This window comes from Garra rufa, chromosome 24 (genome assembly GCF_049309525.1).
Source record: "Garra rufa chromosome 24, GarRuf1.0, whole genome shotgun sequence".
Taxonomy (NCBI): Eukaryota; Metazoa; Chordata; class Actinopteri; order Cypriniformes; family Cyprinidae; genus Garra; species Garra rufa.
In genome coordinates this window covers 2,190,787-2,215,422 of record NC_133384.1, presented here as the reverse complement: position 1 = coordinate 2,215,422, position 24,636 = coordinate 2,190,787, and the positions used below count along the sequence as shown (strand labels likewise).

The 24,636-nt window shown below is 39.8% G+C and overlaps 1 protein-coding gene across 1 annotated transcript in view; it reads right to left on the bottom strand.

Annotated features, from left to right (window-relative positions):
• Nucleotides 1–1,797: 1,797 nt before the first annotated feature.
• Nucleotides 1,798–24,636, bottom strand: part of actr3b (actin related protein 3B) — a 36,966-nt gene continuing 14,127 nt past the window's right edge. The window contains exons 5-13 of the mRNA XM_073830418.1: nt 24,218–24,328; nt 23,731–23,826; nt 20,539–20,646; nt 20,240–20,383; nt 19,730–19,903; nt 19,554–19,646; nt 13,119–13,244; nt 4,822–4,905; nt 1,798–4,512 (exon numbers count right to left, since the gene is read on the bottom strand). Coding sequence (XP_073686519.1) covers nt 4,417–4,512; nt 4,822–4,905; nt 13,119–13,244; nt 19,554–19,646; nt 19,730–19,903; nt 20,240–20,383; nt 20,539–20,646; nt 23,731–23,826; nt 24,218–24,328 — 1,032 coding nt within the window. The 3' untranslated portion in view covers nt 1,798–4,416. The remainder of the gene's footprint in view (nt 4,513–4,821; nt 4,906–13,118; nt 13,245–19,553; nt 19,647–19,729; nt 19,904–20,239; nt 20,384–20,538; nt 20,647–23,730; nt 23,827–24,217; nt 24,329–24,636) is intronic.

Sequence of the window (24,636 nt, the reverse complement as noted above, 5' to 3'; positions counted from 1 at the left end):
AGGAGTTTTTGTTTGAGTACACAGTAAAAAAACACCCAATTGTTGGTAGCGTTTTTTCCTAAAATTCTGGAAATTCACTAATTTTTAGAGAAAACAAAAGGAAATTTGTAATTTTAAATTAGCTAGACATAAAGTTCAAGTTCTTATGTTTATAATGATATATGACAATTGATGCTGACTGCTAGAATAGGTCTGAAAAAACAAAGAAATATACAGGTGCCTCAGGTGCCCCAAAAATGTTCTAGGTCTTTAAGGGTTAAACAGAAAACTTTTAAATATCTTTCTGGAAAAACAACAGCAATTTACACTCTTAAAGGGGTCATCGGATACCCATTTTCCATTTTCCAAGTTCATATGATTTTTTAGGGTCTTAATGGAAAGTCTATAATATACTTTGGTTAAATATTCTTAATAGTAGTGTAAAAAAAAAAAAAAAAATCAAAATCAGCTCTGCAAAAACTCAACTCATTTTATTGCATGGTCCCTTTAAATGCAAATGAGCTCTGCTCGCTCGCCCCTCTCTGCTGTGGGATTATGAGCTGTAATGTTGACTTTAGCCGCGTTTATCCGCATTTACCGTGTTTAGCGGCAAAACTTGCCAACAAGCACATTATTAAGAAAGGCAATTTGAAACAATATAAAGATGCATAAAAAACCCTTATACTCACTTCTGCTATGGGTGAAACTGCATCAGGAATGATTCGCACAAAAATAAAAACAACAACAAGAAGCTGAGAATGACCTGATGTTAAAAAGAGGATATTACATTTAAAGATTAAAAAATACCACTGGGTGGATTTTTATCATTGTAGGGTGGTTGTGTACACAAACTGCCAAAACACATTAATGTTCAAACATGTAAAAGTTAGTTAGGCATGCGATGACCCCTTTAAAAATAAAGGTGCTTTTTTGTCTAAATGGTTCCATAAAGAATCTTTAACATCTGAAGAACCTTTCTGTTTTGCAAAAGGTTCTTCGTGGCCAAAAAAGGTTCTTCAGATTATAAAAAGGTAAAAAAGAGATGGTTCTTTAAAGAACCTTTAACTGAATGGTTCTTTGAGGAACCAAAAATGGTTCTTCTGTGGCAAGAACCTTTTAAAGCACCTTTATTTTTAAGAATGTAAAGCAGTATTACACTTATTGTTTTTACGCTTAAAACCTTGTTCGTCTTTGACCCAGACACACCTTCAGTAAGGTTAGTTCACCAGCTCTTAGTACAGAGATGAGCCTCTTGTTAGACAGGAGTAGACAAGCTGTCACCCAGAGCTTTTTTATCTGATCAAAGGCAGGTGGATCAGGTGAATACTGTATATCAAGTCAGATGAGCAAAAGGAGAACATACGTCTTAAGGTGTTAATAGAAGCTCATTGGAGGGCTTGACTTCTTGACTTCTGAAAAACTTCTAAAAAGGCCAAATTATTCACAGACAGGCAAGTACTGAATAGTGGGAAATCATAAAAAGAACACTACTATTCAACACTATAAAATATATTTTTTTTCAAGGTTCTTTACACATAGTAATAGTTTTAATTAGAACTATTCATTCTAAAGGGTTGTTTTATTCTAAATGGTCCATATTGAAAGTACTTTAAAAGCCACCTCATTGTTAATTTTCTGGAGTTCAGTTTAAATTTTTTGGGGTGAACTATTTTCTTTAATCGAGCACCTGAAAAAACTAAAGATTTACCAGAGTAACCCAATGAGATGCAAAGGTAGGATGAGAGAAAAGACTGAAGGAGACTGAAATGGGGAGAAAAGACTGAAAGAGACAAAGAGAAAAATAAAGGGAGCTTTCAGAGAGAGGAGTTTTAATTAACACTAGCTTTAAACAGCAGATTTCTTCTTGGCAAACATGGTTGGCTAAGATATCACACGAAGTGCTTTTTACTGATATGTGTTGAAATAACATACATACAGTAAATAGTGTGCATATGAGGCATAAAATAAAGTACATTTTCTTTCGAACAAAAATAATTTAATATATATTTCCTCTTATATCAGCTATATACCAAACCTGAAGTGTGACTACTGTATTGTTTCAAATTCCCAGTTATGTTAACTGACTGCCCCCAAATCCATTTTAACTTTAATACAAATATAAACTAATTCTGGAACAATCCATCATATAATATAGAAAACTCTATGTATGTACAATTCAATGACATTCTACTTTTCATTCAGTAAAGGCTGATACTAAACAAGCTCAGGCACCTACATGCATAAAGATCACAGCAAGAACTTTTACAGTGTCCTGCTCCTGAACGGCCAATGCCCAGCAAAGTTTAGCTCCATTTAGCCCCAACACACCTGTCTGGAAGTTTCCAGGCTTTACACCTTTACACAGTGCACAGTTTGAAAAGACAGCCATTTGTAGTGGTGTCCGAAACCATATCATTAATCTTTGAAATGATTATCTTTTTTGCAACACAAAAGGAGAAGTTTTTTAATATAGCTAATGACCATGTCTAATAAGCTCAAAAAGGACAAAAAGCATGGTAATGGTATCAAAATAATTATCTGTATGACCATATTCCAAGTATTTTCAGTGCAGTTGTTCAAAAAGTTTCCACAGTCTTTAGGATCAAGTAATCTTACTTTTATGACAGTTTTTCAAAGCAACTATTGATTGGATAACCCTGATCAAAACACAAACTCTTTCAGAATATTTAAATAGACTACCAGCTAAGTGAAGAACAACTTTTGTGATTTAAAAAGAGTGCAAACAGTAAAATAAATTCATATGGAATCCCTTTCCATTCACAACTTCTTCTATTTAGTCAGACCCCTCATCTGACCCACAACTAAGAAATAAAAATACACATGCAATACGGATTAGAAACTTTTATACTTTTGACTGGTTCATGTTAAGATTATTTCATGGGGACAAAATAGTTTTTTTTCTTTAAAACATTATTGTATTATGGAAGCCTGTTTCCGCCACTGAATAAAAAAAAAGAAGTTTATTTTTTATCTCACAAACTTGCAATTAGTCGAGTTAGAAAGTCAGAATTGTAAGATATAAACACAAAATTCTGACTTTTTCTCGCAATTCTGACTTTTTTTTCAGAATTTTGACGCATAAACTCGCCATTGCGAGTTATAAAGTCCAATTTTTTTTTGAAGGGGAAATATAAGACTAATATGTTTTCAGAATTGTACAATATAAAAAAGTCACAATTTTGAGATATAAACTTTACAACTCACAATTGCAAGTTTATATCACGCAATTCTGACACACTCATTTTGTGTGTCAGAATTGCAAGTTAATATCTCACTCTTACAAATAAAGGTTCTTTATTGGCATCGATAGGTTCCATGAAGAACCTTGAACATCCATGGAACCTTTCAAATGCAGAAAAAGTTCTTAAAGCTGAAAAGGGTTCTTTAGATTTTAAAATGTTCTTCAGAATGGTTCTTTTAAGAACTGTTCACTGAAAGGTTCTTTGGGGAACCAAAAAGTGTTCTTCTGTATATCACTGCAAGTGTATATTATGAAAAAAAAAAAGTCAGAATTGCAAGTTTGTATCACACAATTCTGAGAAAACAAAGTCAGAATTGCAAGATGTAAATACGCAACTGCAAGAACAAAAGTCAGAATTGTGAGATTTAGTATCGCAATTACCTTTAAAAAAATGTCCCTCCTGTGGCGGAAAAAGGTTTTTATTAAATGTTGTATTTTCAATCTGAATTTTCTTTCTTTTTATCAAAATTTCTCAATATTATTAGAAAGTTCTAAACAACACATACTGAAGGTTTGAACCAGATCAAATTATGTGATCTAATCTGATTTCAGAATCCTTTTTTCCTTTCTTTTTTTAATCAGCTGTGCACTGAAGTCATATTATTTGTTTTGACAAAGAAGCAATGAAGAACATTTAAGTCCTTATGTTACTTTTTTATTTTTTGAGCTTAACAGCCACCTGTCACTGCATGCTTTCATTGTATAGAAAAGAGCTTCTTGGACATTCTGCTAAAATTCTCCTTTTGTCATATGGGTCTAAAATAGCATGATGACAGAATTGTCATTTTTGGTTGAACTGTTTCTTTAAATTATGAACAGAACACAGAAACAGCAATATGTTGCAAAGTAAACAGTCCCCATTTTATGGCTTCACCTGAGCAGCCTGCTGCCTGCAATTCTTGAATTCCTCTGTTATGCTGCATTTGGAATATTGAACGTTCAGCGCTTGCTATCAAAGCACAAGCCTCAAGTCTCCAGATCCAATCCACATAATACCCTTGTGCCTGGCTTTGACATTTTCACTGATAAACAAAAAGCTTTGTTCTTTCTATTCTAAGCTTGTCAAAGCCTGAATTATTCCTTTTCAAAGAGGAGTGGCAATCAAAGCGTAGTACGGGGAGGTGATAAATCGATTGAATTGATATCTAGGCTTACAGCGGGGTGCAAGACCAGCACTAGGACATGATGCCAAAGACTGGGTTGTGGCGACAGATTCGGGGTCCATATTCCTCGTAGTCCTTCTTAGAGTGACAGACATGGAAGAACTCAGGCTGTAAGAAAGGGAAATTAATGAGATAGTTCACCCAAAAATTAAAATAACCCATGATTTACTCACCCTCAAACCATCCTATGTGTATATGACGTTCTTTGATGGATGGATGCACTTTATTGGATTTCAAAATATCAACAAAGCTTGGAGGAGCTTTAAATATGACTCTGACTGTATTCGTCATATACAACCAAGGATGGCTTGAAGGGGAGTAAATCATGGGGTAATTTTCAGTTTTAGGTGAACTACTCATGTACAATGTACTGTAAAGAGACTGTGACATAATGAAGTATATGCATATGAGTATTACCGTAGAAGCCAACATCGATCCCCCAAACCACACGGCGTATCGCTGCATGTGATGAGATATCACCTGCACCTCCATGGGCTTGGGCTGAAAGGAGAATGAGATTGTCATGACTCTGGGCTGCTGCCTTTCCCTTCGCCACACGATGTCGCTGTTTTCCCTTCCCTGCACTCACTTCTCTGATTGTTGCACCTGCCTTGATTGTCACCTGTCTTCCCCAGCTGATAACACTTATGATTTGTCTTTATATCTCCACACTTCCACTACCCTGGTGAGTCTGCATTGTTTTCATGTATCCTGGTCTCTGTGTGGTTGGTTTCTCGTCTTTCTCGTTTTTGAAGTTTATGTTTCTGACCTTGCCTTGTTTGTGTTTTGTTTGTTTGTTTGTTTATTTAATAAATATACTTTCCTGCATTTGGACCCAGACCTCCTCCTTCAAACGTGACAGAATGCAGACTCCACAGGTCCAGCGGGGAGTAATTTTTTTTTTTCTGAGGAGGCGGCGGCGTTTGAGGCGGCGTCGGCCGCTCGGTTCGAGGAGGTCATTTACCTCCAACTGGCCGAGATGGAGGCCTGTAGGGCCGAGTCGGCGCGACGGCGTTCCTGCTTTGCAGTGGGGGTGGAGTGGCTCTTCCGTGGGAAGGCGGAAGTGTCCACGCTCTCTGTTCCGGACGCGGCGGTGACCGTTCTCTCTGTTCCTGACGCGGCGGTGACCGCTTTCTCTGTTCCGGACGCGGCGGTGACCACTCTCTCTGCTCCTGACGCGACAGTGACCGTTCTCTCTGTTCCTGACGCGGCGGTGACCGCTTTCTCTGTTCCTGACGCGGCGGTGACCGCTCTCTCTGTTCCGGACGCGGCGGTGACCGTTCTCTCTGTTCCTGACGCGGCGGTGACCGCTTTCTCTGTTCCTGACGCGGTGGTGACCGCTTTCTCTGTTCCTGACGCGGCGGTGACCGTTCTCTCTGTTCCTGACGCGGCGGTGACCGCTTTCTCTGTTCCTGATGCGGTGGTGACCGCTCTCTCTGCTCCTGACGCGGCGGTGACCGTTTTCTCTGTTCCTGACGTGGTGGTGACCGCTTTCTCTGTGCCGGACGCGGCGGTGACTGCTGGCGTTCCTCTGGCGGCGAGGCCGGCTCGCGTTCCTCTGGCGGCGGTGCCCGCTGACGTTTCTGTGGCGGCGGTACCCGCAGACGTTCCTGTGGCGGCGGTGCCCGCTGACGTTCCTGTGGTGGCGGTGCCCGCTCACGTTCCTCTGGCGGCGGTGCCCGCTCACGTTCCTCTGGCGGCGGTGCCCGCTCACGTTCCTCTGGCGGCGGTGCCTGCTGATGTTCCTATGGCGGCGGTGCCCGCTCACGTTCCTCTGGCGGCGGTGCACGCTCACGTTCCTCTGGCGGCGGTGCCCGCTCACGTTCCTCTGGCGGCGGTGCCCGCTGACGTTACTCTGGCGGCGAGGTCCGCTCACGTTCCTCTGGCGACGGTGCCCGCTGATGTTCCTCTGGCGGCGGCGGTGCCCGCTCACGTTACTGTGGCGGCGATGCCCGCTCACGTTCCTCTGGCGGCGGTGCCCGCTGATGTTCCTCTGGCGGCGGTGCCCGCTGACGTTCCTCCTCAGTTCGGTCACGCCCTGCCCGAGTTCCCAGGCCCTGCGCTGGTCTTGCCCAGCCTCACGGAACCTTCGTCTCCGGCCCTGCTGTTGTTGCACGGGCCTGGCCCGCCATCCCTCCCCCTGGTTCACCATTCCTCCGTACCTCCTCCCTCCAGACTTTGGGAACGTCTGGAAGCCATTCCGTAGGGAGGGGGTACTGTCATGACTCTGGGCTGCTGCCTTTCCCTTCGCCACACGATGTCGCTGTTTTCCCTTCCCTGCACTCACTTCTCTGATTGTTGCACCTGCCTTGATTGTCACCTGTCTTCCCCAGCTGATAACACTTATGATTTGTCTTTATATCTCCACACTTCCACTACCCTGGTGAGTCTGCATTGTTTTCATGTATCCTGGTCTCTGTGTGGTTGGTTTCTCGTCTTTCTCGTTTTTGAAGTTTATGTTTCTGACCTTGCCTTGTTTGTTTGTTTGTTTATTTAATAAATATACTTTCCTGCATTTGGACCCAGACCTCCTCCTTCAAACGTGACAGAATGCAGACTCCACAGATGGGTCCAGCGGGGAGTAATTTTTTTTTTTCTGAGGAGGCGGCGGCGTTTGAGGCGGCGTCGGCCGCTCGGTTCGAGGAGGTCATTTACCTCCAACTGGCCGAGATGGAGGCCTGTAGGGCCGAGTCGGCGCGACGGCGTTCCTGCTTTGCAGTGGGGGTGGAGTGGCTCTTCCGTGGGAAGGCGGAAGTGTCCACGCTCTCTGTTCCGGACGCGGCGGTGACCGTTCTCTCTGTTCCTGACGCGGCGGTGACCGCTTTCTCTGTTCCGGACGCGGCGGTGACCGCTCTCTCTGCTCCTGACGCGACAGTGACCGTTCTCTCTGTTCCTGACGCGGCGGTGACCGCTTTCTCTGTTCCTGATGCGGTGGTGACCGCTCTCTCTGCTCCTGACGCGGCGGTGACCGTTTTCTCTGTTCCTGACGCGGTGGTGACCGCTTTCTCTGTGCCGGACGCGGCGGTGACTGCTGGCGTTCCTCTGGCGGCGAGGCCGGCTCGCGTTCCTATGGCGGCGGTGCCCGCTGACGTTTCTGTGGCGGCGGTACCCGCAGACGTTCCTGTGGCGGCGGTGCCCGCTGACGTTCCTGTGGTGGCGGTGCCCGCTCACGTTCCTGTGGCGGCGGTGCCCGCTCACGTTCCTGTGGCGGCGGTGCCCGCTCACGCTCCTCTGGCGGCGGTGCCCGCTCACGTTCCTCTGGCGGCGGTGCCTGCTGATGTTCCTATGGCGGCGGTGCCCGCTCACGTTCCTCTGGCGGCGGTGCACGCTCACGTTCCTCTGGCGGCGGTGCCCGCTGACGTTACTCTGGCGGCGAGGTCCGCTCACGTTCCTCTGGCGACGGTGCCCGCTGATGTTCCTCTGGCGGCGGCGGTGCCCGCTCACGTTACTGTGGCGGCGATGCCCGCTCATGTTCCTCTGGCGGCGGTGCCCGCTGATGTTCCTCTGGCGGCGGTGCCCGCTGACGTTCCTCCTCAGTTCGGTCACGCCCTGCCCGAGTTCCCAGGCCCTGCGCTGGTCTTGCCCAGCCTCACGGAACCTTCGTCTCCGGCCCTGCTGTTGTTGCACGGGCCTGGCCCGCCATCCCTCCCCCTGGTTCACCATTCCTCCGTACCTCCTCCCTCCAGACTTTGGGAACGTCTGGAAGCCGTTCCGTAGGGAGGGGGTACTGTCATGACTCTGGGCTGCTGCCTTTCCCTTCGCCACACGATGTCGCTGTTTTGCCTTCCCTGCACTCACTTCTCTGATTGTTGCACCTGCCTTGATTGTCACCTGTCTTCCCCAGCTGATAACACTTATGATTTGTCTTTATATCTCCACACTTCCACTACCCTGGTGAGTCTGCATTGATTTCATGTATCCTGGTCTCTGTGTGGTTGGTTTCTCGTCTTTCTCGTTTTTGAAGTTTATGTTTCTGACCTTGCCTTGTTTGTGTTTTGTTTGTTTGTTTGTTTGTTTATTTAATAAATATACTTTCCTGCATTTGGACCCAGACCTCCTCCTTCAAACGTGACAGAGATGTACAAAAAGAAGTAAAACAAAAATAAAAGTAAACCTACCTAAGTGTATAGCTGCCTATTGTCGACTCGACACCCAACTAATGCCAATATAATTTATCTAATCGAATAGTGTAACAGATATTGGATAAAATAATAAATTTTTAATTACTGTGATGGAGAGACCACGGAATAATCTTCTATCACCATCACTGTGTTTTTACTGTTATTATGTATTATTGGCTTTATAATAGGTTTTATAATATTTATTTGAAGTTCATGTTTTAGCAGAGTGGAAATGGTCTTTAAAAAAGCAAAACCTTAAGGGGAGTGCTTATTTTATCTATTTTTGGAAATAGTTATGTGCAAATGTATGTTTTGTTTTTATCCATCCTATTTTTTAATACTTATTGAAGTTTTGTTCTTAAAGGGGAAGTCGGATGCCCATTTTCCATAAGTTGGTAAGATTCTTAAAAAAATCCTCAATGGTCATGTAAAACCTTCTCAAAAACAGCTCTGTACACAGCGAGCTGTTTCGATGCAAAGCTCTTTAAATGATAATGAGCTACTGCTCACTCCACCCCTTTCTTCTGTTTTTTTTTTTTGTGTAGGTGGCATGTTCAAGAACTAAAATAATAAACTACGTCCTCACGAAAATGAAAACTTATATTTACTTTTACATCTATATACAAAACACCTACATTGCTTACGAACATTGTTTTTGCTACAGCTGTTTGAGACAGCGTAAAACTGTCTGAGCGCGGAAATATGCTATTATAGGACAGTCTGTCTGCAGTTGTGGGCGGGGCCTAAGCAAGATGATGTCATTCTGCTCAAAAAATCTAAATGGCTTGATAATTGAGACTGTTTAGGTTTTTTGGGGACTTAAAGAAAGCAGCAAATGCATTTTTATCATTATAGGATGGTTGTGTCTACACACTGCTAAGACACATTTATATGCAAACACCATCTAAAAGTGAATTTTGCATCCACTGTCCCTTTAAATAATTTTATTTATTAAATACACCGCGTTCCAAATTATTATGCAAATTGGATGTAAGTGTCATAAACACACAGTTTTTTGTTTTTCAGTTAAACTCATGGATGGTATTGTGTCTCATGGCTCTTTTGATTACTGAAATGGATCTCAGACACCTGTGATAAATAGTTTGCCAAATGAGCCCAATTAAAGGAAAAGTACTTAAGAAGGATGTTCCACATTATTAAGCAGGCCACAGGTTTCAAGCAATATGGGAAAGAAAAAGGTCTCTCTGCGGCCGAAAAGCGTCTAATAGTGCAATGCTTTGGACAAGGTATGAAAACATTAGATATTTCACGAAAACGTAAGCGTGATCATTGTACTGTGAAGAGATTTGAGGCTGATTCAGAGCACAGACAGGTTCGTGCAGGTAAAGGCAGAATGAGGAAGGTTTCTGCCAGACAAATTCATCAGATTAAGAGAGCAGCTACTAAAATGCCATTACAAAGTAGCAAACAGGTTTTTGAAGCTGCTGGTGCCTCTGGAGTCCCGCGAACGTCAAGGTGAAGGATCCTCCAGAGGCTTGCAGTTGTGCATAAACCTACTATTCGGCCACTCCTAACCAATGCTCACAAGCAGAAACGGTTGCAGTGGATCCAGACATACATGAAGACTCATTTTCAAACAGTCTTGTTTACTGATGAGTGTTGTGCATCTTTGGATGGTCCAGATGGATGGAGTAGTGGATGGAACATGTCCCAACAAGGCTGCGACCACAACAAGGAGGTGGCGTTTTTGGCCGGAATCATAGGGAGAGAGCTGGTTGGCCCCTTTAGGATCCCTTAAGGGTTTAAAATGACCTCGGCAAAGTATGTCGAGTTTTTGACTGACCACTTTCTTTCATGGTACAAAAAGAAGAACTGTGCCTTCCGTAGCAAAATCATCTTCATGCATGACAATGCACCATCTCATGCTGCAAATAATACCTCTGTGTCATTGGCTGCTATCTGCATAAAAGATGAGAAACTCATGGTGTGGCCACCATCCTCCCCTGACCTCAACCAGATTGAGAACCTTTGGAGCATCCTCAAGCAAAAGATCTATGAGGGTGGGAGGCAGTTCACATCAAAACAGCAGCTCTGGGAGGCTATTCTGGCATCCTGCAAACAAACTCAATCAGAAACTCTCCAAAAACTCACAAATTCAATGGATGCAAGAATTGTGATAGCGATATCAAAGAAGGGGTCCTATGGTAAGATGTAACTTGCCCAGTTAGGATGTTTTTGATTGAAATAGCCTTTGATTTCAGTAAATATGACCACCTAATGCTGCAAGTTCAGCAAATGCCCATTTTCAGTTCTTTCCACCTATACAATGTTTTAACTCTGTTGTGCATAATAATGTGGAACAGTGCATTTTCAGTTTTTTTATTTTTGAAATAAATACTGTTATCATTAGGAGGTTTGTTCAATAAAATTCGAATTATACCCTAATGGTTGATGACTTAAAAATTATACTGACTGTCATTTTCATTGACTAATTATGAAAACCAGAGAAAGATATGATTTGCATAATAATTTGGAACGCGGTGTAGAATCCATAAGGCAATTGTGAAAATGGTACATTCCAATTATTAATGCAGAAAATTGTGTATGCATATAAGGTTGCCATCACTAGTTTGTGTGAGAGCAAGTAGACAGATTGTGTTTTGATATCAAACAAAAAAGGTGTGGATATACTCCAGCATTTTATGGAGGAAAGTACTGTGCCGTTTTCTAGATTGTGCTTATATTAATAACCTTTGATCATGGTTTCTGCGGGTCTTGAAAAGGTCTTAAAATGCCTTACTTTGCCTTTCCACAAATTAAGGTCTTAATGTCTTAAAGGGGTCATCGGATGCAAAATTCACTTTGAACATAATTTGAACATAAATGTGTGTTGGCAGTGTGTGTACACATCCATACATCCACCATACAATGCTAAAAATCCAGCCAGTGTTTTTTTTTTAATCAATATAAATAATAACCCCTTTCTCAAATCAAGCCAGTATCATTCTTTGCTGTGTGACATCACACAGACCAAGGCCACTCCCACGATTGTTGATTGACAAGGCTGTCTTACCTTAGACTCGCCCTGAGTGAGCTGTAAAGTGTCCGGCATTGTTTTGACATCAGAGCAGGAGTAGACAAGAATGTCTCCTAAGCGATTAAAGTGTTCTGTTGTTGGATGTAATTTACTTCCGACATCTGAGCCGCTAAAGACGGAGGATTACTTTTGTTTTTGAAGGGAATGCACGCCATGGTCTACCTAAATGCATCTATGTTCGCGTGAATCATTTCTGATCCAGCTTCACCTATACAGAAGAAGTGCATATAAGGGTTTTTATGAATCTTTGCAAATCACTTTTCCTAATAATGTGCTAGTTAGCAAGTTCCGTGGGTAAATGCACCTAAAGTTTTGTGTCAGAGAATTGCTCGTTACCTCAATGGCAGAGAAGGGGCGGGGTGAGCAGAGCTCATTAGCATTTAAAGAGCCATGCACCGAAATGGGTAGCTGTGAACAGAGTTGTTTTTGACAAGGTATAAAGGGTGTTGTGTTACACTACCATTGAGAAATTATAACCAAAGTATGTTATAGACTTTTCACCAAGACCCCAAAGAATCATATCAACTTGTGGAAAATGGGCATCCGATGACCCCTTTAAATCAGAGCAGAAAGTCTTGAATTCATAAAGTCATGTCAATATTGCTTGAATTGCTAAAAATGAATATATTCCTCTGTATTTTTGTCTTGTGTTCCAGGACAAATATCTACACATCCTTAAATCAAGATATATTTAATTGTTTTCCCTTCAAATTAAGTCGATTTTTCTGAGCCCACTGGCAGATATTTGTTCTTGTTTTAATGTTTCCCTAGACATTTAAATTTAGAGAACATATTGACATGCTGTGTTCCCTGCAATTTATTTCTTACATTTTCTTCACTTGGTCTAGAAAGGTCTTTAAAAAGTCTTAAAAACCCTGCATAAATCCTGTTTGTTTATGCTCTTGACACTGATTTTATTTGCACATTTTCCACATCTATTTTTAATAAACAACTATAGTGTCCTTCTTCCATCTGGGTGAGATTCTCCTTTTGACCACTCGGGTACTTATTACAACTACTAAAGATTATTTTTACAGTTTCAGAACTGAATGCAAACTAAATTAATATTTCTCTCACCTCTTCTGCCATCTTATTTTTCAAATGAGTTTGTAACAGTGCATTATGGTGTAAGCTGTTAAGATACATTCAGTGCTGCTTTAGATTTTGGACAGAATAATTAAGAACCTCTTGAAACAGCCTTTGTGTCGACAAAAACGATGACAGCCCAAAATGCTGCTTCTGTAGGTGGTTCACCAGGTTTCAGGGCAGAACGCACTGAAACAACCCTGTTTAAAAACAGCATATGCTGGTTAGGTATGTTTTGAAGCATGGCTGCTGGTTTAAGCTGGTCCTTAGCTGGTCCTAAGCATCTAGCTCCTGCTCATGACCATCTTATGACCAGCTAAGGATCAGCTTAAACCAGCTCAATCTAGCAGCCGTGCTTCAACTTAACCTGCATATGTTGGTTTATTCAACAGAGAAATGATATATGTGAGCATGAGGTGAGAAATTCTGGGACAGTAATGAGATCAGACCTTTATTCTGCCACCGCTGAGCTCCTCACTCAGTCTGAGTCTGGCATCCACCACACGCTTCAGGTCCCGCTGCAGCCTGCGACCAAAGTCCCGAAACATAGTGGAGCCACCAGACAGGACTATGTTCTAATGCACACACAAACACACACAATTCTAAAATAGCTGACTTTTCATTATGTTCACCCAAAAGAACCACAGTACACAAATATATAATTCATGGAAAAACGAATGCAAAAGCATCTATAAACATGCACCAATTTGCTTCTGTTGACTCATTTTCATGACAAGGACAAAGCATCTACTATCCATGTGCTGTATATTAAGGAGAAAAACTTAATTTAAATAAAAATTAAATCTAAATAAAATCCACATCACAGATATTAAATTACTGAAATGAAAAGAAACATCCTTGGGTAAAATGCAATGCTGTGGAAACAAGTAATAAATTTAGATTTTGTCCACTTATTAAATAAAACTTCCAGTGCACAGAATATTGTAATAAAATCCTTTATACTTCTGCAATAAACTACTGTTGCTTTTTTCCCCCAGACACTGACAAGGCTAGTAAAGTTGCATGCTGGGAATAAATGACCATGAGCTGGCTGAGGTCAGCTTATAACTGGGTATCTGCAGGAGATGTGTGTTTCATTACAGGGCTGAGGGTTCAATTCTTACCTAACAAACTTGAGGAGGATTAGGAATTGCTGGTTTCGTCTAGGAAATAAAAGGCTGACTTCTTTCATCTTTATTGATGATGAGTTTAAAGGGTGGATGAACCGTGGCAGTGGACCCTTTCACTGGGGTGAACAGCTTTTAATCTACACTGCATGCTAGAAGCCAGAAAGAGATGTGCATACTAACAGGCACCTTTTCATTTGCCCTCTATTCTTTAGTGATATCACGACACAAATATTTCATAATTGATTTAATTTATAATTCATTTTTCCACCTGAAGACTTAACCCTCCTGCTGAGGATAATCAAATAATGTCAAATTAACACTGCAAAGGTGGTATAGAAGTGCTTCTGAAGTGGCATTAAGGTTTCTTTACTATTTAATGCTGCTCAAAGGTGGAATAAATACACTGACACTGCAATTACAACTGCATAATTTCATACTAGCTGCTGAGGTGGGTCAGAGAAGGCATAATTTAGTGTGGCTTTTATGCAACATTATGTCTTTTCACTGAATTTTGAGCAGGCACAAAGCTACCTTCACTCAGCCGTGCCTTAATACATTTGGTTTAAATTGTGTAAGGTCCTTTGCATGACCACCTATGCTTAAAGTTGTGTAAAATAATCTTTCTAGGGCCACTGCAAGATGTGATTGTCTTTTCTTCCCCTCAGGTATAATGAAAGCTTTGCGACATTATGCAGCTTTTACAGTTCACAGATTTCAATTGTAGATATCTGCACAATCAGTCCATGTACTCTACATCAAGTACAAATCTATTTCCTATACCTATGAAAGACAACCGAGCCAAGTAAGTTACAGTATGTGTGTCACTGCTTCTAATCATTCTACAAGCAAACCCTAGGTGTTTCTCCTCCAAAAACCTCTTCAATTTTTACCATCCAGTCAATTCCTGATGAATAAATTCACTTTTTTATCACTGAATGTCAGACTTCAGAAGTAAAATGGGTTGAAAACAACTTCAAATATTGCTGACAAATGAAAATAAATCCAAGTTTTTCAAGTGTCATCCTGTAGTACTTGTTATTTGTAGCAGAGGAAATAACAGAACTGGCTCGCATGTTGGACCACTATAAATTTTTCAGTTGTCAAGACAATTGGTAAACAAGTGTCCGTGGTGTAGCCGAAATGTCACCGCTTGCAATCTATGTCAGGGAGATAAACACTTGTTCGCAGAAAAAAATAACCCCTGGCAAATTCTGACTTAAAGTTACTTTTATTCAACCAGCAAGTTTTTTTTTTTTGACCGGAAATGACAAAGGCTGCTCCCAAAAGATAATAAGACTATGTACAAGAGGCATTACATTTGAACAAAAAGTGGCATGTCCAAAATGATTCATACCCTTTGCAAACTGTCACAGTCTATGGGAAAATCCAAAGTTCTATACCATTCCAAATAGTCTAAGCTGTTCTAAATCATCCTAATTACCCTGATTCATTGGTAACAGCTGTTTTAATCAACTCAACAGGTGAAAAACTCTCTGCTGTTGGTTTGTGGACAGTCATGGCTAAGACAAAGGACCTTGCTGAGGACTTGCGGCTGCGCATTGTGGCTGCTCATAAGTCAGGAAAGGGCTATAAGACCATATTTAAATGTTTTGAAGTTCCAGTGGCTACAGTGCAAAGTATTATTAAAAAAATACAAGATGTTCCGCACTGTGAAAAATCTCAGAGGACTTGGTCGGAAGCCAAAAGTGACACCTATGCTGGCCAGGAGGATACTGAGAGAGGTAAAAAAAGAATCACCACCAAGGCCATCCTGATGAATCTGGGCTCTGCTGGTGGCAACATCTCAAGACAGACAGTCCAACGGACACTGCACACCGCTGGGTCCCACGGATGCAGACCAAGGAGGACACCACTTCTCCAGATAAGGCACACAAAAGCCCACTTGGCCTTTGCAAATGCTCATCTGGACAAAGAAGAAGACTTCTGGTCTTCTGTTTTATGGTCAGATGAAACAAAAATTGAATTGTTTGGCCACAATGATGTAGCCTTCATTTGGCGTAAAAAAGGAGAAGCCTTCAACCCTAAGAACACCATCCCCACTGTCAAACATGGTGGTGGGGACCTAATGTTTTGGGGGTGTTTTTCAGCCGGTGGACCAGGGAACCTAATCACAGTAAACAGCACCATGAAAAAGGAGCAATACATCAAAACTCTCAACAACAACATCAGGCAGTCTGCAGAGAAACTTGGCCTTGGGCACCAGTGGACATTTCAGCATGACTATGACCCAAAACACACAGCAAAAGTGGTGAAGAAATGGTTAGCAGATAAAAACATTAACGTTTTGCAGTGGCCCAACCAAAGTCCGAGTCCTGACTTAAATCCAATTGAGAATCTTTGAAGGGAGCTAAAGATCAGGGTGATGGCAAAGAGACCCTCCAACCTGAAAGAGTTGGAGCTCATCGCTAAAGATGAATGAGCAAAAATACCAGTGAAGACATGTAAAAAGCTGGTCAGCAATTATAGGTAATAGTCAATAAAGGCTTTTCTACTGATTATTGAGAAGGGTATGAATAATTTTGGACATGCCACTTTTTTGTTCAAATGTAAATAAAAGATGAGTAATACTTTTTTCCACAATAATGCCTCTTGTACATTGTCTTATTATTTTCTGGGAGACGTCTGTCATTTCTAATGAAAAAAAAAAAACTTTGAATAAGGGGTTGCTGGTTGAATAAGGGGTATGAATAATTTCGGGCTTGACTGTATATATATATATATATATATATATATATATATAGCACTTCCTATGTAAAATATGTTGGCATGGCAAGCACAATGCTTTCATTCTGGAGAAATCAGCTGGCAGTAATACAAACGAAACCTGATTATAAAAGTCACAACGGAAAACCATAAAAAAGCTCATTTTTTACATCAAGTAACACAATATTGTAAAGCATTAGTTTAAGAAGTAGCATTCCCTAACACAGACACCTGATGTCCATTCTAGATACAACCTTAGATAAAACAATTGCTGCTCAGAGGCCCTTGTTGTTGCCAATACTTTTTACACCTCAAGAAATTTTGGCAGAAAAAGAAAATACAACTAAAAGAGCATCAAAGCACTTTCCATTTAATATCCAATTCCTTCAGTATAGTCCACAGTGAAGTTTGTTTTGAAGGCAAATGAATAGCAATCATTTCAGTGCACTGTGATGTAGATGCGCACTAATTATCAGTGTGCATAATTGAATTTGTCAAGACACTATTTATTCTGTCAGGCTGTGAGTTGTGAGATATAGAAATGGATACTGGGGTTATTTCAGAGTTGTTCATCCCATTTGCAAGGATCAGATTTATTGTGAACTCAGTGGATAAACACTGACCCCTGCTGGACAAATAAAATAACTGATTCCATGCAAAAGCAACAATCAGTGCAGTGAGATATCCACAGCTCTGTTTCCTCTTATGTTTTGCCTCAGGACATATGGATGTTTTTTGGACTCCCATTAATCTTTTTTAGTGGTTGAAACAATAGAAAGTAGGGGAAGAAAATAAAAATGAAAAGACGTCTCACCTTTTAATTAAACATATCAATCATCTTTCACTCACTCTAGAAGATGAAACACTTTTTAATGTCTTTTGACAAAGAGTTTAGAGATTTTATTCTTTCACTTCACTATTCAAGAAGACCAAAGCTGTATTTGCACAGATAGAAATGTCTACTTGATCCAATAAGGACTTTGGAAAGAGAAGGAAACACTATGCATTTGATCAAATTGGATATCATAAATACACTATATTGGCAAAAGTATTGGGTCACCCCCTTCTAATGAACAGGTTTGACTACTTTAGTAATTTCCATGAGTACAAATCTTAATATTTACGCATATAATGATATTCTGGGGAATTCTACTTCTAATTTTATAGCAACCGTTTGGACAGGACCCTTTTCTATTCTAACATGACAATGCCTCTCTGTACAAGGCAAGGTTCAAATCCAAATGATGAATTCAGTCAGTGCGGAATAACTTGACTGGTCTGCATAAAGCCAAATCCTAATCTAATCCTCATTAAATGCAGACCTTGAGCCAAAAACTCATCACCAAACACCAATGACTTGTACGTATGGGTACAGTCATTTTATACCCAAAACTGTTGCAACAGAGATGGAAATACAATTTTTAAATACATTAACTATGTTTCCATATTTGTTACCACAGTGTTGGAAGTGGGATTAGGGATTAGGACTTGGCTTTCTGCAGACCAGTCAAGTTCTTTCACACTGACTGAATCAATCATTTTGATTTGAACCTTGTCTTATACACAGATGCATTGTCATGTTAGAAAAGAAAAGGGTCCTGTCCAAACTATTGCTATAAAATTAGAAGCACACAATTCCCTAGAATATCATTATATGCTTAAACTGTAAGATTTGTAATCATGGAAATGACAACGGTAGTCAAACCTGTTCATTAGATCAATACTTTTGTCAATAAAGTGTATGTCTATATCATGTGAGGTGCTGGACTATATTACTGTACAAATGTAATCTCTCATTCACTGGACAACTAAAGACTTCACTCAATCAATTTTGCTCTTAAGAATAAAGTGTGAACACTGTAATGTACAGGGTCGGTGCTAACAAACTTCTGGAGAAGTTCCGCTGATCTATAGCTATAAAATAAAGCATTGTAACTTCTCTTAGTGTAATGCATATTTACCAGGAAAGAGTATGAGTGCTCATTGGAGTTTAACACTCCATTCCACTTAAGTTGAATAATCCTGAATAATCAAATAAATGTGAAAGGGTAAATTTACAATCCCCTCTACTTGTGTTATATAATAGTTTTAGGAAATTATAGCAGTCTAGTCTAAATCCACTGTATCTATTTTGGTATTAAAGGGATAGTTCATCATTTACTCACCCTGATGTCATTACAAAATTGTATGACTTTCTTTCTTCTGTGGAACATAAAAGAAGATATTTGAGAAATGTCTCAGGTTTTTTCCATACAGTGAGAATCAGCAGTCACCCAAACCATTACCAACATTCATATATATATTTTTTTTTGTGTTGTGCAGAAGAAAGAAATGCACAGATTGCACTAAGCAAACCACAGATCAAGTTTTATGAACATATTATGTTTACACATTGCTAAATTTATTTGTACTGGTAACTTAGTAGAATCTGTAGAAATTACATCAGTTGATTTTCCATATGCCTGTACGTACTACATTTTCTGTATCCTGTTTAAGTTCATTTCAGGCTGGATCCTCTTCTCCTCTTACTTCTACAGTCTTTGGAAATGTGGAGAACTTTTCTTCATTCAACTCTCTGTCAACTGTCTGAACTTAAACTTTGACTTCTGGACCTCATCTTTGTGAGACAAGCACAAAGCTTTATAAATTACCGTTGAACCACTGATGTCACATGGACAGTTAATCATGTTCTTACTACCTTTCTGGGCCTTTACGAACAAAGGTGTTACGGGTTTGGAACGTCATTGGGATAAGTAATTAATGACAGAATTTTCATTTTTAGGTGAACTAACCCTTTAAAGTTGCTAACAAGTGGTTAAATGGAATTAAATAGGTTGTTGGGGCCATCAAACATAATCACTTTTATTAAGTTGTAATAATTTGTGAAGATTATCATAATGGGCAAAACATGTAGGAATCATAAACATGGTCACAGAGTTTTTGGGTTTTAGCTGAAGAAACCAGGCTTCCTTTGGCCTACAAATATCTGTCATCCCTGCAGCACTCTGCTGTGTAATAATGGATTTGTACCTTGTAAAGTGGTCTTCTGACATCAATAGGGCAGTTCTGAATGACTTCATCCACTACATCTGAAATGGGCTGCATGAAGTCTGGGTTGGCAAACTACAGAGTGAAAAGACCTTTTACTACAGAGTTTCCAAAGGTCATTCTGGGTATACATGTTGAATAATTCAGAGTCTCTTTACCTCGGGGTGAAAAAATATCTCTGGTCCCAGGAAACGCTCGTATCCAACATCTATTTGAAATTCATTTTTATTGATAGCATTGATACCCTTGTATTGTTTTATCCATTTGCCAGGGTCCATGTCATACTTTGTGAATTCCTTCACTATGTCTGGACAGATGTAGCAAAACCTCTCCTAATAAAAACAGAGTAAGGCAGATAAGGAGTACGGAAGTTGTATTAGACATAAATGTGGCTATTATATGGCTTTTATAAAATGAATCCAAATAGGATAATCAGAACCTGTACAGTACACTGACTATACATTATCCCAGCCAACACATAATAAACACTGACATCAAATACTGATTTGAGTTCAAACGATTTCATCTTGTGTGCAGATTAGCAGAAAAAAGTAGACAACTGCGAAAGATAAGTTTAGTTTATATACCAAATGATCACTCAATGTCACAGTTCACCAAACAGAATGAAGCACTCCAGAGAAAGGAATATCATCCCTGCTGATACTCACTTTAACAGCTTTTGCAGTCTCCAGTGACTGTTCTGGAGGGATGCCGATCTCTCTCTCTCTTAACAGCTGTTGAATGAAGTAGGTGATGTCTCTGCCTGCTATAGGGATGTGCTTTATACAGCTGCCAATCACATAACCTTCTGCCTAGGAGATTAAAAAGAAATAGAAATCAGCCATCTAAATTGTTGATTAAAGCTCTAGCAGCATTTATTTGGAGATCTCACTTTATCTAATGCAATTAAATTTGTGAGTTTTTGGATCATATGTCTACTTTTTGAAGGAAAATCTGTGTTGTTTACCACTGGTATGGCATGAGTAACCCCATCACCACTATCAATCACGATTCCTGTTAGTGTTCGTTCTCCAACCTGTTTTGAAGTCCATGATGCGGCCAATGCCAAAACAGCCTAAAAAATGGCCACATAAATATGTTAGTGTGAATGATCCATCAGTTTACTTTGGGTAGATTGACAAACTAAAAAAAAAAAAAAAGATGAAAAATATATAAAATGAAAAATAAAAAAAATGATCAATTATGAATTATGAATTATGAAATCAATTGTGTTAAAAATGTCTGTATAATTTGGCCCACCTATTATAATGTTCAAAATTGAAAAAAAAAAAGAATATTTTCTACTTCTTCTTCTTTGTCTTTTCTTTTTTTTTTTTTTTTTTGATTGACTACTTGTCACTTTATATTGTGATTTTATTACTTAGGTGCACATAACTTTAAATAAAAATAAAAAAGAACATTTTTTGTTTCAACAGACTAATTGGAATCCTAGAATCCAACATCATGTTTAAGATTTCAATTTCAGCAAATTTTCCTTGCATGTTTGTCACACTTTAATGTTTCAGATCATCAAACAAATTTAAATATTAATTAAAGATAACACAAGTAAACACAACATGCAGTTTTTAAATGAAGGGTTTTTTTATGAAGAGAAAAAAAATCCAAACCCACATGAACTGCAGGCCTTTCTTGCCTCAGTTAAGGTCAGTGCAGTTCATGACCATAAGAAAGAGACTGGGCAAAAATGGCCTGCATAGCAGAGTTCCAAGACGAAAACCGCTGCTGAGCAAAAAGAACATAAAGGCTCGTCTCAGTTTTGCCAGAACACATCTTGTCGATCCCCAAGACTTTTGGGAAAATACTCTGTGGACTGACGAGACAAAAGTTGAACTTTTTGGAAGGTGTGTGTCCCATTACATATGGCGTAAAAGTAACACAGCATTTCAGAAAAAGAACAACATACCAACAGTAAAATATGGTGGTGGTGGTTATGTAAATTCTGCTGTCTACTAAAAAATCCTGAAGGACAATGTCCGGCCATCTTTCGTGACCTCAAGCTGAAGCGAACTTGGGTTCTGCAGCAGAATAATGATCCAAAACACACCAGCAAATCCACTTCTCAATGGCTGAAGAAAAAGAAAATGAAGACTTTGGAGTGGGATAGTCAAAGTCCTGACCTGAATCCTATTGAGATGCTGTGGCATGACCTTAAAGGTACAATATGTAATTTTTCAGCTTTAAAAATAGCAAAAATCACTATATCTGTGTTATATTTTTTTTTTAGTTGTGTACTTACATTATCCCGACAGTTTCCACGAACTTTCAAATCCGGAGAAAATTATAGTTTAATTCGAAGACACGGGCCGTTTCTTTATTTCCGTTTTGTCGCCCATCTATGGCGTCATATAACCTTTGACCCCACTAGTTTCTCTAACTTCCTGCGGAACCGCCAAATACAAAGGGGAACAGAAGCAAAGAAGAGATGAAGAAGAAAAAGTAGTAGCTAGTCTTGATCGATACTATTATATTTTATATCGTTTATATTAATATTTATACCTCAATCAATAACATAGTTATGGATCATGATTATGCTTTGCCTGCACGTTCTGTGAAGCGCAAACGTACGGGTGAAATAAATGACCAGTATGTCATTATGTCAGTATGTCGCATTATGTAAGGATGTACTCACACTAGACGTTTTAAACCGTGCCCAAAGCCCGGTTCGTTTGACTTGTGTAAGTGCTCCGTGCCGCGCTCGGGCGCGGTTCGTTTAGCTGGCCCTGTCCCGGCTGAAAGAGGTGGGTCAGAGAGCAGTTCGGTTGGGCTCGGGCGCGGTACGCATAGTTTAAGCGCTAACCGCGTCGGAGCACAAAACAAATACAATTCTGTGTCTACAAATGTATCCTATAATTACCAACACAACACTTTTCAAATAATTTAATTCAGTAAAGTATATTTAAGTTTATAATGGGTCTGGTTGTCTCCTTATTGATGAACAGGAATTGTAGTTTGCCAGTAAAGCTGCAAATTCTTTAACTAACGTTCATATTCTTTCACTCTCCGTAATAACTCACTGATACATACAAGTGAAAATAAATGAACGGCATAGATGAATTATTATTAATTATTAGGTAAAATATTAGAAAAAGCTATTTTCTCCGTTATCTCGTACGTAAGTGTGTTTCGGCCGGAGTTTGAGTGCGCGGGCAGCGGGAGTAATCGCGCTCAGGCTCGGTTCAAGGCAATTGTGCCTAGTGTGCGTACATCCTAAGTGTAAAGTTAAGCAGTTCTCTGTTAGAGGACGAGTGCCTCTTCAAACACTATCTACAATAGCTTCTTCCAGTGATACTCATTAAGAATGGTAGGCAAAAAAGACAGTATCTCATCCGTGAACATGATTTGTGAAAACACATTTCCCATCGTTCTACGCTCCGTAATTGCGTCATCAAGCGTCGCCTCTGTTATTGTTTTTAAACAATGCGACCTCTAGCGGCGAAAAATTACATATTGTACCTTTAAAAATGCGGTTCATGCTCAAAAACCCTCCAATGTGGTGAATTACAACAATTCTGCCAAGATGAGTGGGCCAAAATTCCTGCACAGCGCTGTAACAGACTCATTGCAAGTTATCGCAAACGCTTGTTTGCAGTTGTTGCTGCTAAGGATGGCCCAACCAGTTATTAAGTTTAGGGGGCAAACACTTTTTCACACAGGGCCATGCGGGTTTGGATTTTGCTTTCTCTTCATAATAAAAAAAACTTAATTCAAAAACTGCATGTTTTGTGTACTTGTGTTATCTTTGATTAATATTTAAATTTGTTTGATGATCCGAAATATTAAAGTGTGACAAACATGCAAAAAAATAAAAAAGAGGTAGGGGACCAACACTTTTTCACACCACTGTATTTCATATTTTAGTCTTTGACAAGCTACAATAAGGGTTCTATGCATTTCACCTGACTCTCTGTGAACTGTGTTGAAACTTTGCACGTTATTTCTAAATTAGAAAAGTCAATTTCAAAAAGAACTGAATTTTTTAAATAACATTTCAAGCTGTTAAAAATGGAATGTGGGTCAAATTTACCCTCAACACAATATGAGGTTTAAATTTCATTTAAATGTGAATTAATTGACAGGACAGAGTAATATATATATATATATATTATTGTTTCTGTCATATTTAAACATAAAAGTTTACCTGAACAGCAATATATAGTCCTGGGACGTTGAACGTTTCAAACATAATCTCAGCTAAGTATTCCCGGTTCTCTGGGGTATTTAGAGGAGGTTCTGTCTGAGGAGAAAATATAGCACTGCAACATCAGGATAAACAGACACGAAAGGTCTACTGAATAAATGAAATGTGGTCTTTTGTAATGTAAAGTATCAGCCGCATATAAAGGGTGTTTTGTCATCATCAAATGGAGCACTGAAACAAAGGCACACATGCAGAAGACACACTAGATACATCCTGTTTGTGACAAAAACCCTGTTGCACTCTGGTACAGACAAAGCAGCATAATCTATCATTATGCAAACAATAAATATTTCAACGGTAGTTTTAATTATGTATGGGCTTCCTCTGTTTCACAGTGGGAAGAATATGTTTCGCAAATCACTTTAAATTACTAGCCAACCACTCTACAGTCTCATCTTTAAGGTCTTAGAATAGACAGTAGACATACCATCAAAAAGGTGTGGTCCTCTGGCTCAGCTCTGAGATATTTAAATATGACCTGCTCCATGAACTTCTCCATGAGGTCCCAATCTTCAACAATACCATGTCTGATGGGCCACTAATGTGTAGAGAGAAAAACATTATTAAAATAATTCTTTATTACTCTAGTTTTAGTTAACGTTGTCCCCGACCCAGTATATGCAACAGTATATTTTAAAAAAATGCAACAGTTATGAAATATGATGTCATGAGGTGGTAAAATGCATATTTTGGTGTTATTAAGTGTTATTTTTCCAGTGTGTTTTTGGCCTTTTGATCTTTGTTCTCCAAAAACTTTCTTCATGGCTTCATTTTTTGAAACAGGTTCTCTTGCAGAATCTTCATGTAGTTTACATCATACATTCTTTTTTCTGTTGTAAAAAAGAT